Source organism: Argentina anserina, chromosome 1 (genome assembly GCF_933775445.1).
Source record: "Argentina anserina chromosome 1, drPotAnse1.1, whole genome shotgun sequence".
In the NCBI taxonomy this organism is placed as follows: Eukaryota; Viridiplantae; Streptophyta; class Magnoliopsida; order Rosales; family Rosaceae; genus Argentina; species Argentina anserina.
In genome coordinates this window covers 8,596,068-8,609,048 of record NC_065872.1, presented here as the reverse complement: position 1 = coordinate 8,609,048, position 12,981 = coordinate 8,596,068, and the positions used below count along the sequence as shown (strand labels likewise).

At 39.1% G+C, this 12,981-nt stretch overlaps 1 protein-coding gene across 1 annotated transcript; it reads right to left on the bottom strand.

Annotated features, from left to right (window-relative positions):
- Window positions 1-8,292: 8,292 nt before the first annotated feature.
- LOC126782986 (transcription factor MYB73) lies at window positions 8,293-9,627 on the bottom strand. The gene has a single exon (XM_050508363.1). It carries the CDS (start codon window positions 9,506-9,508, stop codon window positions 8,585-8,587), a length of 924 nt encoding a protein of 307 aa, XP_050364320.1. The 5' UTR covers window positions 9,509-9,627; the 3' UTR covers window positions 8,293-8,584.
- Window positions 9,628-12,981: the final 3,354 nt, after the last annotated feature.

The following is a 12,981-nucleotide window of genomic DNA, read 5'->3' as shown; positions in this document are numbered from 1 at the left end:
TAATGAGCAAACCCTAAGGAGTATGTCATTCATTCAATCAAAAAGAACAGCCACTTTAGCCTCGAAGCCTCTAACTGTTTCTCTTCTCAATTTCTCATAACCCATCCCCATTTTCAAACTTCGCATATCTTGAGCCTTTGTAGACTTACAACCCAGCCAATCCACACAAAAATTACTATGTAAGCAAGATTCAAGCCTCTACTTAAATCTCAACTAAGATCAATTGAATTCTCGGAGTTTCGTAATCCTCAATTGATTTTGGTAATGGATTCGTTATTCATTCTAGACTGGTTATTAGTCACTTGAAGATGTATGTTTTTTTTAGGTCTGCATTGTAGGTGTAAGGCTAAACAACTTTATAAAGTATTGCTACACCAAATTTAGAACTCACATTTGCCAAAGATAGGAATAGACTTGATGAAAATGTAATTTTCTGAAAATTACTACTGCATATATATCCAGGTCCAGAATGTACTGGTATGAGCCTAACCAAACCATTACCAACTGTTATTCATGATAACTAAACAATACGGTAACGGAAAGTGGTGACACGGTAGTGGTACAAAATGTGACGAACTATTAAGTATTGGCATGGTAATGGCTCACGACCAAATGTGCGGTAACCGTAACATGACCAGCCCTATGCCCAACCCTCTTCATAACTGAGGTAATTCATCCACTTAAAGAGGTTGTGAGCTTGCACCAATTGTAAAAAATATTGACACAAGTGTTCCGGGAGAATTACTATTTTACTCTTGTGTGTGTCTTAGTCTAATTCGGTTTCCTGTTAGAGATAGATTCACATATCTGTAATAGATTAGGCATCTGAATCATACAGGGATGTAGTTATGTAATGCATATATATATATATATATATATATTAGAGGTGGCAAATGGGCCGAAAAGCCCGAGCCCGGCACGGACCCGGCCTGTTAAAAGTCAGCCCGGCACAGTCCAAGCCCGTTAGCGGCCCGGCCTGGCACGAGCCCGTTATTGTAATGGGCCGAGATATTTGAGACCATAGACCCTGCTCGAGCCCCTTTTAAGCCCGGACACAATAAATTCATGGGTTGACACGTTAAACACATAATTTTATATTATTTATATAAATATTTAAATTATTATTATTATTATTAGACTTGAATATTAAAACTTTTAAATTAAAATGTCTTGATTATTTCATTATTTTAACTATAATATTCCACAAATATTATCAAAGTAGTGAAAAAAACGTCATGGTTTTGACATACATAATGTTTTAAAAATAAATTATATAATATGTTGTAGTATTTTATTTATTTTACTATTCTAAATAGCTATATAAAACAAATATTCTAATTACATGATATTTTATTATAATTGTCTTATAATGCTAATGGGTCGGGCCGGCCAGTTTCTTGGCCCGGCCTATATATGCATGGGTCATGGGCCGGGCCGGGCTTGATGTTTAAGCAAATGGCATGGCCCGAGCCCGACACGATAAATAAATGGGCCGGCCCGAGCACGGTTTTGACCCGCATAAAATGGACCGGGTTGGCCCGGCCCGACCTGTTTGCCACCTCTAATATAGGCCCAATTATCAATCACTAAAGGGTTACGTCATGTTCTTTTACGTTGTTATTATTCTCGTTTCGTTCCTCCTCCAACACGTTATCATGCACTTTATTCTAAAGTGTCTAAGCGACGAGGCCACCACCAGAAATTGACCTTAGCCCTGAAATTCTCTCCCCCCCCCCCCGGCAGCCTTTTTTTTGGCATCGCCGGAAATTCAGATCGAATTCGACAAATTGTTGTCGAAGAAAAAAAACCAGCAAATCGTAATTGCTACGGGCACCCAGAAATTGTTCTAGGCACCCCATCTTCCTCACGAACCCACCTCGCCAATCTGGTTCACTCCATCGCCGAACCCAGACCGTCACCACATGATCATTAGCTATCCTCTGGGCGCTGCTACCGCCACTCATTTTTCCGGATCTCGACGTCGCCCTCTACTGTGGAGGTCGCCCCCGCAACCCAGAACGCCGACATCTCTCTAGGTCGGCGTCCTCTGACCTCATCGTTGTGCAGCTCAGACTTCTCGTCAACGCCAACGACGAACCCGCTCCCCAAATTGGAGCTCGAACGCTCGTCGAGCCACCTCCATGCTGCAGCGCCACAACGTCCTCAACCTGAATCGCATCCCTTCCCAGACCCAGATTCTCCAGATCCGACTCGCGTCGCTACCTTACACCGACCCGTCTTAGATATAGGCCCTGTACTAGCCCAGCAGCTCCTATTGAGCCTCAGCTCTCCCGAGCCCAATGGCCTATTTGATCTAAATTCTATTCTTTTTTCCTTTTATTTTTTTTATGGATTCAATCATTTTCTTTACACGTTTTAGTTCCTAACTAAGTTTCACATGCTCGTATAGGAAAATGATCGCTTGTTGTATCATGGTGATGACATACACGACAGAGATCTCTATATATAGCTACTAATTTCCACAAGAAAAACATTGTTCGAGCGTATCCTTACGAGATTTCTATGTCAACAATACGACGATCGAAAAGGAATTCATCAAGCAGCTTCCTGCATGACGATCGATATGCAAAGCAATTTACTTATATGCGGTCTATTTGGTAGACCAACAAGTATGTTTTTTCTTAAATTTGCTATTTTTCAACATATATTTTAATATATATATATATATATTATCGGGCGTTATTAGCCTTTTTCATGTCTACTTTCCGGCCTTTCATATAACGCCGGTGAGACTAAAGAGGGATATGATTCCCCTCTTGGTCTACGTTTTTCATGTGACGGTCCTGGGGGAGTCACTTTATTATTTAAAGGGAAGAAATCGATTTCGTGTGGTTCTCTAAGTACACTGTTGTTTTGGATGCGATCATGAGAATCGCTAATATGCATCGATTATTTTGTGACCATATATATCACAACCCTTCTATTCATGTTACATACTTGAATATTTTCGATTACTCGAAACCTATACATCCCTCGTTTCTTATGGATGCGTCTTCATCACGACTGTTATTTGAATGTTTGAGTTTTCTTAAACTCATGTCTATAAACGATAATCTCAAGGTCTACGTACTCAATTATTTTAGTTGAAATTCATTATTCTAACGCAGTACTATTTGCTGACAAAAGATCCTCAAAATAACAAATTTTATGGGACACACTTAAAGTGATTCAATAACCGTCTATGACGTTGTATTACCAGAGTTGAGCTTGATGCATGCTCCACTTCCAAGAAACACATGTCATTTTTGGCACTTGTATCTATTTATTAAAGGAACTTTAGAGATGAAAACGTAATATTCTTTCATTCTCAAGTAAGCAAATTTTTGAGCTTCAGCCTAAGGCTCCCCCTGATCCGATATGCAAGATTTTTGTTGCTACAGACTTTTGATTAGTCAATCTCTTTTAACTATGTTTTATGCTTACTATTTTTCAAGTTTGACGTTGGTATTGCTATGTTTCTTGCTCAACTTTAGCTTAAGTCGTCTATTGGAATTAGAAACTTATTTGTGTTGTATTAAAGATTGACATATTCAATAAAATTTCTCGTATTCCTTGTTTACAAGATGAACTCATGAGAATTTTATTTGTCTTAAACCTAGCATGAATAGTCAACGTTTGCAACTCACGTGGCTTTTAAATTGGCCGTTTTTGGGTTACATGGGACCCCAATATCACTACATTATGAATTTGGATCGTAAAATTTAAAAAAGGATCTCGGAAAGTCAAAAATTGGCGTCGTTTTAGCCTCTTGGACATACATGGTTACTATTCCTTCATTTCCGTAACGCTTTCCGATGTTTTGGCCACATTCCATCCGGCCACTTTTTGGTGTTTCCGGCGCCACCACCCAGTTTCTACCGGCGTCCCCTGTCAGACCTGCAGCTCCGGCCTCCATACCGGCTAGCTCCGGCCGCCGCCGGCTAGTTTTCCGGCAATCGGCGCTGCTGGTTCATGGTGATTTTTTCGTCATTTTTCTAGCCGTTTTTGCTACCATGTTTTTCAAGTCCAAATTTCACCTAGTTTTGAGTTCTTTTGACATGGTTTTCCGCTTAATTTTTCAGTTTCTTTAAGTCGATTCATAACTCAAACGATTTTACTATTATTGGTGACCACCCGAACCAATTGGATGGTTTTTACCACCCTCATTGTGTGGTATCCAACTGCTACAATACCATGTTTTTTCAACTCTTAAATTGAAGAATGTAGTTCTATTACCATGTGATACATTCGATAAGATTATACTCTTTGTTTTCATACCTCTTTCTGACAATGTCCTACGGGGTATTGCTTGGAACTATTACTCGTGTCACTGACTCTCTTAATTTATTTTGATGATTGCGTAACCACCACACTGTTCTACGTAGGGCTGTAAGTAGGCTCGAGCCGCTCGTGTTCGACTCCTGTTCAGCTCGATTTTAGCTCGTTCGGCTCGAGCTCGTAAAGTTAAATGAATCGAGTTTGAGCTCAATATTTAGCCCGATCTTAATAATGAGCCGAGCTTGAACAACAAGTATTCAGCTCGTTCGACTCGTTAAACGCGCGAGCTAGCTCGAGCTTGTTAAATGCTTGGCTCATTTATTAATTAAGCTTGACTTATTAAGTTTTATAGTATATATAATGTATAATGTTTATATGATAAATAATATTAAAAATATAATAATAGTTTGAAAGTGCTGAAATATTTCTTTCTAGAATAATTAGTTAAAAACTTTAAGTTCTATAACGAGTTTGATTTGTTATTTTTAGTTTATTACAAATAAAAGGGAATTTGTGTAATGCTATGAAATTAGATTCTGAATTTTCTTTTTAATCTCTAAATTTTAAAATTTTAATTTCGTATGATTCAAGCCGGCTTGATTCGAATTCGATCTAATCTAATAAAATGAGCCGACCCGAACCCAGCTCGAGCTTTTTCAAGCCGAGCCGAGTTTGAATATGAAGTACAAAAATCAAATTTTGGCTCGGCTCGAACTCGATCGAATGAAAATGAGCCAAACATGAACAACGTAGTATTTGACTCGGCTCGGGTCATTTACACCCCCCAGTTCTATGGGACATGTAGTTGTTTTATGGATCTCGTGCAAAGATTGTGTTTTATACCTTCGTGCCTTGCTAAGTTTTAAAAGACTATACATGCCAATGATAAATTTTCATCTTGATATTTGTGGTGAGAATAGAGATGAATAAATCTGTCAGATTTCATTAACAGTAGCTTTTCAAACTTCAGCAGTAGCTTTGTTAGCCTGCTGACATAGCTTTGCTTGTCTGCAGTAATAGCTTTATGTAACTCAAAATTCTTTGAATCATGGGTTCGGTTTTGCTGTTTTATCGGTTTTGACATGATCATTTTTGGTCATTTTGAATGAGATGTGATTATTAGAGTTTTTTGAAATTCACATGATCTATTTTTCATGTTCACGGAGTGATTGGAGCACCACTTCACCCGTGCCCAACACGATGAGGCTGTGCCTATCCGTGCCATGCACTGTGAGGCCGAGTATGCCCCTCTCGGAAGCTCCATGACATTCAGGTCGTTGGTGGCGACATCCCCTCCTTCACAGGAGCTTGTGATGCCTCCTATGTTTTCTAATGCATCCATTGCAATCTCTGATGTCCATCGCTCATTTTGCAAAGCTTGTTCTCTTGCTAGATTCAAGGAAGTCCTTCATTTGCTAAGGCTCCAACCGAGAACATTTAATTTTTACAAAGTATTTAAGGTGACATTAGTGGATCATATCCAACCGAATTCGAACATTTTCAGTTTTTTTATGGTATAGGTTAAGAGCATCGACACGGTGGTCACATGTCGCTTTGCTATCCACAAGGAACGCTGCATTTGCTAAGTTTTTAGATTTGATCATCATACTATGGGCTTACCACCCTTCCCATTCTCTCAAATCTATTCGATTGGATATCATTGGAGAGTTCACCTCCAAGACTTTTGATGATTTCATTTTGCATATCTACTAGGATCGTCGTTGAACATATTGTTCTTCATGTTCATTCACTGCACGATATAGCAGAGGCTTGGACTTGATTATGGGTACTAACCTACCAGTCTTTGCATGGGGATATATAATGGTGTTGCATGTAGTGACACTTATTGGTTTCAAACCCACAACTTGTCAAGCGTTTAGTACATACCAGATGGTTACTGGATACGATGTCAACGTTTTTTTCACTACCGCCTATTTGGTTAAGTTGCTTATGTGCCTCTATTGTAGTAATCTCAATGGGTCTACATGAAACGATTAAGTATTTTGGTTTGTTATGATTTATGAATCACCAACACTTGTCCGCTGTTTCCAATCTATAACCGTGGATTTCTATCCTGCGATATATTAGTAGATAGTCACTTTGATGAGACATACTTCCCGTTGTTAGGGTGAGATATGGAATGCTCTCATTCCAGTTTTAACACCAGGAATTGACGTGGTGTGACACTATGTCTCATTAAGATCTCGCACTGCTCTGAGTAAGCAAGAAGTGTAAAGCATTATCGACCTCCAGAGAGTCAAAGATTCAATACTCAATGACTTTACCGATATTGCGAAAGTGACGAGATGTACCGATAAGGTTGGAACTCCCGAAATAAGGGAGAATTTCATATGACATGGTCCTAGCACCGTTGGCACCATCCCTGACAGTGGGAATGAAGCCGACGATGACACAATTATACTTTGTGGTGTGGTCGGCGCCCGTTGTATTGCACCACAAAACAAGGGCAGCAAACGCAAAGATGGACTAGTAAGGGTCATAGCTTCGATCTTGGCTCCTACCTAGATGAGGGGGAGACTATTATTCTCTGGAATCAAAACCAGAAAGAAGCGAGGTGCGTAGGCACAAGTATTTCGCCCATCATCAAGAGATATTATCTAAACATGTGTATCAATTAAGTTTTTGTGGGACGATACAGACTCCATTTGTTGATGTTAGAGAAGAATAAAAATCTCTCAAATTGATCGTATAAGCGTGCGTATGTTAATGGATTGATCTCTCATGATTGATGATGTATTCGTTTATGCTCTTATTCTGTTGTAAATTATCAACGATGAGCAACTTGACCGAAGTGGAAAAAATCAATACACGCTGAACTAAACTTGTTATGTTAGTCGTTGTTCGTAAGTAATGAGAATGATGGAATCATGCGATATTTTCAGGACTTATGATGCAAAGATTCTCTCATTATCCAAGTATTGACTACGATGAGTTATATTTTCTCATTATGGACATAATTGTTTCCCCTACTTGATCAGTAGTGTCCATGAAAACTAATTTGCAGCATATGATAGTGGTCATATCATATCTATACAAGGATCTTGACACAGATATAAAAGTGCCCGAAAGACCTTAATTGCTTAATTAAATGCCTCTTGACCACAGAGACCTTATGAAATCAAATTGCAACGTTTGAGAGAACGTAATACAATCGGTTGTAAGAACTTATACTCATATGTGTTTATATGAAAGCTAATTCTTAATTCTCTATTTCATTTAAGTAAAAATAATGAAGAGATTCAATGAACAATGGATTCATATATGTTAGTGTTGTTGAGACACTATTGCACATTATGATGTGATTAACTATGCGCCTATACATCGTCATTGAACTTGCATTGTTCTATTGACATAGCTCTAGTTCGGAAGAATTACTATTTTACTCTTGTGTGTGTCTTAGTCTTATTAGGTTTTTCGGTAGAAATAGATTCGCATCTCTGTAATAAATTAGGATTCCGAATCTTACGGGATTGTGATTATGTAATGTCTATTTTTAAAGCCGCATTATCAATCAATACAAAATTATGTTTTATTTTTTTATGTTGTTATTATTTTAATTTCGTTACTATAATAAGATCAAAATTTTCAGATTTAATTGCAGTATGGAAGAGTAGTTGGTAATGAGTGCTGTTTAACGTATCCTTCTTGACTTATATATGGTCCAAATCCCATTTTGTTTTTACAGTTCAGTTGTCCTCATCTTAGACTATCCAATTATTCTCATCATTCAAATGAACCAGTTGATTTTAACACCTCAAACAAGATAAGCAAGAACAAGAAACCAAGAAAGAAAGAAAAAGGATTAAAAGACTGAAATTTTGAAGATCCATTTGTCCTCTCCTCTACTTTTTTTTCTTAAATTTTTCATGTTCTCATCATTCAAATGAACCAGTTGATTTTAACACCTCAAACAAGATAAGCAAGAACAAGAAACCAAGAAAGAAAAAAAAGGATTAAAAGACTGAAATTTTGAAGATCCATTTATCCTCTCCTCTACTTTTTTTTCTTCTTTTTTTCTTAAATTTTTCATGGATGGCTTTTTCATCATCATCATCTCTCTCATTACTCTGTACATTAACCGATATTATTAAAATTATTTTTCCTAACGAAAGCGAAAAAATTAAAAGAACACTCCAGCCAGCCCCCAACCAGCCCAGTTTTATCTTCTGCTCCCCCCAACTTCCACCATTTTTGCACCCTTTCCCCTATCTAGTAAAAACTACCCCTTACTTCCTCCAAAGCTCAAACCCTTGCATTGAGCTTCCCACTCAAACTACCCACTAACTCACTCAATTCTGCTGATCCCAATTCGCTTCACCGCAACATTCCTAAACCCAGTATTCTGCTGCCTCATCACCCCAAACCCACTCTGCTCCAACCCCTCCATATAGCTCCTCACCTCCTCCTTTATCATCCCCTGCACCAGCTCCAGCAGCTCCGCCGGAAAGCTCCTCATCTGATCGTACGCCGCCGGCTGATTAGCAGCAGCAGCCGCAGCCTGGTGGTTCTGCGTCGACTCGGCCGCACCCAATGGGTTAGACACCTCACAGCTGTCAACACCCGGGAGCGAGAGAGATAGAGAAGTTGGAGGATCACTGTTGAGGTTGATATTTCTGTTGTTATTGGAAGACGACGTCGTTTCTACTGGCGGTAGAACCCCGCCAGATCGCGCCACGGGCCTGTACACGTGGGAGGGTGACATCACCTGCACGCTAGAGTCGCTCAAATCCGACCCGGACGGGCTGCCCGGGTTCATGAACAGCTCCGTGGACACGGGCAGCCCCGACCCGGCGCTCACCGACCTCTTCAGAGGCGGCTGCTCGGAGAAATGACCTTCGTACCCTCCCCCCACGAACCCTTCGTCGCTAATCGAAGAGCACTTCCTCTTGAGCGTCGAGTTCCAGTGGTTCTTGATCGCGTTGTCGGTGCGGCCGTTGAGCAGCCTGGCAATTGTGGCCCACTTGTTCCCGAACCGCGCGTGGGCCCGGATGATGGTGTCGTCCTCCTCCGCGGTGAAAGCGCGGTGCTCCACCTGCGGCGAGAGCTGGTTGCACCACCGGAGCCGGCACGACTTGCCGGACCTCCCAGGAATTGCCTTGCTTATCAAGGACCAGTTCCGAGGTCCGTGCTTCTGCACCAGGCTCTGCAGCGCGTCGTCCTCCTCAGGGCTCCACGGGCCCTTGATCCGATCCATTTCCTTCCTGTTCATATTTCGTGGCGGATCGGCTAGTCTTGATTGCACAAAAGATAATAGAAGCAAACAATGGAGATGGGTTTGATTTTTTTGGGAGTTTTGAAGCTTTTTCTGGTTATGGGAAATTAAAAACGAAATGGGAGAGGGAGAGAAGGGGGTTTATATAAGAGGAGAGGGGAGGTGACCGGTGGAGCAGGTAAAGGGTTGAGGAGGAGTGCTTGGGAGTTGGGGTTAAAGAGGCACCGCTTGTTCCAGGCAATCGGTTGGTTTATTGGGTTTGGGATACAGCTGGCTAACGGACACGCGTCACGTCCGAACTGCGCTAACACATCACCGGTTTTTTTGGTTTTGCTTTTCTTTTTGAGAAGTTTGCTTTATTTTATTTCTTTTTCTTTAATGGGCGGGCGCTGCCGGAGCGTCTTCTTCACTCAAGTGACTTCTCTTTTGTCTGAATAAATAAATTTTAAATTTTAAATTACGGAAAACTTGAACTGAAAATGGAAGGGAAAATAGGAAATAATAGCAAACAAATTTGAAAAAAATAAATAAAAGAAGATTGCATTTATTAAATTTGCGATACATGGATCTGAACACTTCAGAGATCGATAATAGTGACATTCGTTGCTCCCAATTCATTAATGAAAGGAAATAAATGAATTAGTAGTTTTGAGTAGATGTATCCATAATTATGGGGCAAAATATAGAAAAATAGAGTTAAAAGAGAATATTTATTGAAGAGATAAGGATGGTTTTTTAAGTTGATAACGGTTGAGTTGGGTAAGATGTGAGTTTGACCGAGGAAGCCAGTTGTATAGCATTTCCGTGTGGGATATTTCCCTCCTTTTTATAACATTTCAATAAAAAATAAAAAAAGGACTCACTAGACGACAAAGAAGGCCCAAATCGGAGGGCCAATCATTACGGGCCATCCATCCCATCGGTCCAGCCTGTAAACCTGCCATTGCCGCCACCACCACCACCATAAACGGCCTATCTTCATCCTCCCACCCACCGACATGTCGCAGTGTCCCCTCTTCGCTCTCTCTCTCTCTCTTAATATATAAATCTGTACGGAACAATCTAGCTCGATCTCCATAACCAGGCACCTTCGTCTGGGGATTAATCTGATTTTACTTAACATAAAAGCTGGATTAAGCAGAATCCAATTGTCAGTAATCACACGAGGTGAGATTCGGTGGGAATAAGATTAAGATCTGTGGTGGCTTAGTTTAATGTGATTATTGTTGAAGGGGAGGATTTGGTGGTAGTTAAATGAGTTTGAATGAAGCGTATCGATCCGTATCTGTTTCGGTTAGCATCGTACGTAGTACCTACTACTACCTAATGCTCTGGTTTTTTGTTGTATATACATGGGGAGGGACTGAGGGAGGGTGGTGTGGGGTAACTGTGTTTTATAATCTCTGCCCTAACCCTAAAATAATGGTACTTGACTGTTGTTACAGATGGACTGATGGAGATTGGTGCTATGCATCTGGTATTATTTTGAAAACCAAATTCTAGTTTCTACTGTTAGGTTTTTGTGCTTTTTTTTATGAGGGATTATTTTGTAAAAAAAAAAAAAATACCCACCACAAAAATTTCCCTCTCAACTCATTCTCAACTGATCGAAATTGGACGCTAGAAACACAAAAATGGAAAGACGAGAAAACCAAATTAAAGAGACTGAGGAGAACATCCGAACTCTACAATGCAGTTGGCAACATATGTAACAATAGATTATTCTTCTAAATCTGTACTAATTAAAAATGATAATTCTTAAACAAGGCTAAGTTAGGAATTTGTTCACCGTTAAAAAAAAACACGTTTACTTTGTTATAATATTACAACTGTTTCTTACGTTATACTACGCATAGTTGAGATATGTATTTGTTTCTTACGGTCTACCAAAACTTTTGTCTAAAGAAAAATAGTGTGCTTTTTTCTAGCAATCGAATTTTATCAGATGCATCATGTCAAATTGTTCATCAGAAGCATAGTCGACTAAAAAGATGGTTTTAGCTCCATCAAAGGAGAATTAGGGTGTGATAGAGTGGTAGTACTTTTATAAATATATCATAATCCGGCTGTTTTGGATGAACATTCATGATGTTTTATCTAGCAGGTGTTAGTGATTATAATGCAAGAAGAACAGTATGCAGCTTCTAACCTAAAAGTGATATGAAATTAATTGTTTCTACTTCAATTCATATTCCCCTTAAAGTGAATACACGGACTTTAAATGATTCAAAATGAGAATAAAATTATAAATTGAACTTTGTATCATCACACATTAAAATTGAATCTCACACATCATCTTAGAGCACATAATAATTAATTAAACTCTCACATGTAGATCTGGTTGAATAATGGTAACTATATGAGTTCTAATTTTTTTCCTTGTCATGTTTTTCGTTTCAACTAACAGTATTTCGCGTCTGATAAAAAACTAATCATATAATAACAAAGAATATTTCATCAAATAAAAGATCAACCAAATCAAACTACATATTCAATTTTAACATCAACCACAGATCTATGGATCCTATTGACATTAACTGAATTGAATACATGTTCAATTTTATTTTTGAGAAGTATGACTAAATAACAGCCCTTATTAAGGAAATCACAAAATACAGAGAGGGACATAAAATGTTAACCCCAAATTACAGCAATTCAACATAGAAAACCTTAAAATCACAGCAGGAATCTCAACCAAACAACTGATGTATTATATCAAACCCCAAATGACAAAGATTGCAACTTTGACACCTCTATATGCTTTACAATTTTGGCGACATACAAGGAAGATAATGCTCAAACTGAGTCATAAGATGCTAATACGAATAGTTTTCCCAATATGTTGCCACCGAACATAAAATTCGGTAATCCTACCACTAGGATCACCGAACATACAAGGAAGATAATGCTCAAACCGAGTCATAAGATGCTAATACGAATAGTTTTACTAATATATTGCCACCGAACATAAAATTTGGTGATCATACTATTAGGAGGAAACGACCAATTGACAATGCAAGGTACTCGCTGCATTCCGGGGACAAACATAGCACCAAATTAAGGTGCTTAATCCAAGACTACGCTCACCCCTACTTCTCAAGAAAAATAGAAAATACAAAATCAAGAAAAAGTACTTAGCAAGAAACATAACCCAAAGAACTTCAGATATGATCAAAATTCAACTTATTTACAAGCAAATCCCAGCCGCCGCCAACCAGCATCTACATCAGGACAACCCACATAAAGTGGTCATTATCCCGATTCTCACCATTTACTATGAAATAAAAATAACTAAATAACCAGCTAAAACAAAAACCCACCAAAAGAAGACCTAGCAACCTAGGACACCATGCCACTAATACGAGAAGATTACCCGACTAGGAGATGCACCGCTAGTGTTGCTGAAATTGTCTCATATATGCCATTAGAGTTTGTCACGTCATTGCACCAAAATCACCTACAGATTTTGC

What these genes read in the sequence shown, in the direction of transcription:
- LOC126782986 (XM_050508363.1), bottom strand. Translation starts at nt 9,508, where the DNA reads ATGAACAGGAAGGAAATGGATCGGATCAAGGGCCCGTGGAGCCCTGAG.